Source organism: Vulpes vulpes, chromosome 3, assembly GCF_048418805.1.
Source record: "Vulpes vulpes isolate BD-2025 chromosome 3, VulVul3, whole genome shotgun sequence".
Classification (NCBI taxonomy): domain Eukaryota; kingdom Metazoa; phylum Chordata; class Mammalia; order Carnivora; family Canidae; genus Vulpes; species Vulpes vulpes.
Window position 1 is genome coordinate 128,473,843 of NC_132782.1, and position 4,382 is coordinate 128,478,224.

At 35.1% G+C, this 4,382-nt stretch overlaps 1 protein-coding gene across 1 annotated transcript; it reads right to left on the minus strand.

Annotated features, from left to right (window-relative positions):
• Window positions 1–2,697: 2,697 nt before the first annotated feature.
• Window positions 2,698–3,309, minus strand: LOC112918386 (adenylate kinase isoenzyme 6). The gene has a single exon (XM_025996469.2). It carries the CDS (start codon window positions 3,286–3,288, stop codon window positions 2,770–2,772), a length of 519 nt encoding a protein of 172 aa, XP_025852254.2. The 5' UTR covers window positions 3,289–3,309; the 3' UTR covers window positions 2,698–2,769.
• Window positions 3,310–4,382: the final 1,073 nt, after the last annotated feature.

The following is a 4,382-nucleotide window of genomic DNA, read 5'->3' on the forward strand; positions in this document are numbered from 1 at the left end:
GGAACATCCACATCATCACATAATTTACTTTGTTGCTCTTTTGCTTGGTGTCGTTTTGAGTAGCAAAGTTTTATCTATTCCAGAAAACCCCAGATCACCTTTATTCACAGAAAAATTGTATCTACAGTCTACCACTGTTTAATTTGCTCATCTCCGTTTTCTAGTACGATGAAAGCTATCAACATATGTTGAATGCCTACTATGTGTCAGTTCCTGAAGAATTTTGTATGCCTTCTCACTAGAATTCAATGAGTTGTGTTCTTGTTTTCTCTCATTAGATATGACAACAAATATATTGTCTAAGACTCATAGCTAGTTAGTGGTGAAGCAGTGTTCAAATCCAGATAATTTTAAGCCTACATCCTTATCACTTTTCTATATCCCTTCCTACACTGACTTACGTTTCTGTAACAGGATATTCAGGTAACAAAAGTAAATATTGATTAAAAGGTGACAGAGCTTCTGCAGAATTTTGTGGTAGGGAGGGATACTTTTCCAGAGATATTCTGTGTATACAAGTTGCAACTACTCTTTTGCATCTTTTTTTTTTTTTTAAGATTTTATTTATTTATTCATGAGAGAGAAACAGAGAGAGACATAAGCAGAGGGAGAAGCAGGATCCCCACGGGAAACCCGATGTGTGACTTAATCGTACACTTAATTCTTTAGATTTTATAGGTTTTTAAAATTTCTGTGAACTTCAGATAAATCTTTTTTTTTTTTTTTTTAAACCTTTGCCTCAAGTCATGATCCCAGCGCCCTGGGTTCAAGTCCGACCTCGGGCTCCCCACAGGAACCCTGCTTCTCCCTCTGCCTCTGTCTCTGCCCCTTTCTCTCTGTGTCTCTCAGGAATGAATGAATGAATGAATGAATGAATGAATGAATGATTAATTAATTAATTAAACAAACAAATAAAAATTCTGATATTTTTACTGGGATAATGCTAAATTTATAAAATAGCTTAAATAGAATTGACATCATTATGGTATTGAATTGTCCTTTCTAAAAACAAGTTTGTCCTTTCTGAAAACAAGTTTGTTCTTTTGTGTCACTTATTGAAGTTTTAGAGTTTCTTCATATAGCTTGTACATTTTTGGAAATTTAAACAGAAATGTTTTATGTTTTTCCATTGCTGTTGTGAACAGACTCATTTTTCCCATCATATATTTGAACTGGTTGTTTTTGGTACATATGGTGGCTATTGGTGGACTTGAGTGTGTTAATGAACTTGAAATGGTTGTGAGTGTGTTAGGCACTCCACTTCTCATTTTTCCAGCCATTTGAAGCTATTTCCATATTTTTTCTCGAAAGGGTCACTCTTTCTCTTGGGCCTCCATGAGCCTGTGTATGGTATCTCCTTTTCCTGGAAGCCTCTGTCTCCCTTCCCCTTTCCCCTTGTATTGCTCAACTATACCTATTTGCTCTTTAAAGCTTTGAGATCTTTCTAAGTTTATGCCATCATACAAGAGCTCTCCTTACAAATTCTGGTTGCTGTCATCTACACCAAAGTTTTGCCTCCATAGTGTCATTTCTTTCCTTCTGTCACCATTTTTTGGAGTTTTTGTATCCTTGTAAAGATTCAGTGGACATCTGGGTTGCCTGGGTGGCTCAGCGGTTGAGCATCTGCCTTCAGCCCAGGGCATGATCATGGAGTCTCCAGATCGAGTCCCACATCAGGCTCCCTGCATGGAGCCTGCTTCTCTCTCTGCCCATGTCTGCCTTTCTCTCTCTGTGTCTCTCATGAATAAATAAGTAAAATCTTTAAAAAAAATAAAAAACTTTCGAAAAGTAATTTTCTGATTTTCCCTCAGTTTGAAAACTCTGGAAAGTAAGGACTTTGTCTTGCTTTATGTTGGAAGTCAATAATGGCAACTTTAAAATATCTGTTGACTGTAATCAGAACTTGATTATCTTCTCAATAGCAGTTTCAGTATAACTTAAGAAAATCATAATTGCTGCAAATGGTACAACCCACAAAATGGGAGAAAATATCTGCAAATCATATATCTCATAAAGGATTGATATTCAGAATATATAAACACACATCTCAATAAGAAGACATAACCCAATTTAAAAATAGAGAAAGGACATTGAGTTTTCTGAATACCATTGTTGAAGAGACTGGCCTTTCCTCATGGTTTTCTTGGCACCCATGTTGAAGATTAGTTGCCCACATATATGTGGATTTATTTCTGGGCTATTTTGTATCACTAGTCTATATATTGGTCTTAATGACAGTACTATATACTATTTTAATTGCTGTACATTTGTAATGTACATTGAAATCAGAAAGTATGATTCTTCCAGCTTTATTCTTCTTTCTCAAGATCACTTTGGCTATTCTGGGTCTTTTATGGTTCCTAGGTTTGTTTTTTCTGTCTCTAAAAAAAAAAAAAAACCATTAGGATTTTCCTGGGGAGAGTATTGAATATGGAGATCTGTTTGGGTGGTATGGGCATTCATGAACACAGGATATCATTCTATTATTTGTGTCTTCTTTAACTTCTTCCATCAAATATTTTGTAGTCTTCAGTGTACAGTCTTTCATCTCCTTGGCTAGGATTGTTCCTAAGTATTTTATATTTTTGGACCTAGTGTAAATGGAATTTTTTAAAAATTTCCTTTTCAGGTAGTTTTGCTGTTAGCATATAGAAATATAACTAATTTTTGTTTTTGTTTTTTGTTTTTGTTTTTTACTGATAACTGAACAATTTATTCAATATGGCAGGGATATGACAACCGTGGTTGTAAAGTAGCTGGTCTTATAAGTCAGGAGCTATGATCCTTGACCCACTGCTCAATCCACTTCAGTATCTGATTGATGTTATCTTCCGGATCTTCTGGTTTATTGCTGGGCAGCTGATGTACTATTTCTTCTTTGTAGGATGCTAATGCTTCCTCATAAAGAACTTGAAAAATTTCACACTGAATATTGTCTTTTAGTTTCTTCTCATTATAACCCCTTGTTTCTAGTCTTTTGTACAGTACACTGTTATCTGCTTGCAGCACAAAAACTATATGGAACCAGTGTTCAGGGAAGAAATCACAACCATGGTAATCAACAATAACTCCACCTTTACTCATTTGGTTTTCTAATTCATCAACTACTCTGTCTTCATCTAAAATGGGGCAATCATACTCTTCATCGTAGCCATCATATAATTGCCCTTCTTGAGCTAAATCACCCACATTAATGTATTTCAGTCCTGATCCCGATGCAAGTTCTTTGCCTAGGGTGGTTTTTCCAACCCCCGGGGTACCGGTGAGCAGGATGTTCGGGAGCAACATGGTCCTCGGCGCGCTGGCTCCGGCTGCTGGCAGCTTATAACTAATTTTTGTAAGCTGATTTTATCTCTTGCAACTTTACTGAATTGGTTTGTTGTTTCTAACAGGTCTTTTTTGTGTGGAGTCTAGTGTTTTCTGCATATAAGGCCATGTTATCTACAGATAATTTTACTTAAACATAAGACCTGAAATTATAAAATTACTAGAAGAAAACATAGGAGAAAAGTTTCTGGACATTGGTCTTGACAAAGATTTCTTAGGTAGAACATCGAAAGTATAAGCAACAGAAGCAAAAATAGACAAGGAGGACTATATCAAGTTAAAAATAAAAAAAAAAGTTAAAAATCTTTTGTACAACAAAGGAAATATCAAAAGAGTGAAAAGGCAACCTATGGAATGGGAGAAATATTTGCAAAGCATCTACCTAATAAATGGTTAATATCTTAAATATATAAGAAACTTCTACAACCCAATAGAAAAAAAAACAAATAACTGATTTAAAAATAGACAAAGGACCTGAATAGACATTTTTCCAAAGAAAACATACCTCCAGGTGTATGAAAAGGTGCTCAGCATCACTTATCATTAGGTAATGCAAACTAAGAAATGCAAACCAAAACCACAATGAGATACCACTTTATATACATATATATAAAGATAAAGATAAGCATTGGTGAAAATAAGGAGAAATTGGAACCCTTAAATACTGTTGGTGAGAATGTAAAATGGTACAGCTGCTATGGAAAGCAGTATGTTGGTTGCTCAAAAAATTAAAAGATTTCAAGACATAGAAACAGCCTAAATTCTCATCAATAGGTAAAAAGATAAAATGTGGTATATACATACAATGAAATATTATCCAGCCTTAAAAAAAAGAATCCGACCATTATGGCAACATGGATGAATCTAGAGGACATCATTTTAGGTAAAATAAACCAGTCTCAGAAGGTGAAATACTATATGATTCCACTTCTATGAGACATCTAAAATATTCAGACTCCTAGAAGCAGAGAATAGGATGGTGGTTACCAAGGGCTGGGGACAGGAGGAAATGTGGAGCTATCATTCAGTGGGTACAAATTTTCTGTTATATAAGA

Excerpts from the sequence above, each read along its gene's own strand:
- LOC112918386 (XM_025996469.2), bottom strand. The coding sequence starts at position 3,288 with ATGTTGCTCCCGAACATCCTGCTCACCGGTACCCCGGGGGTTGGAAAA.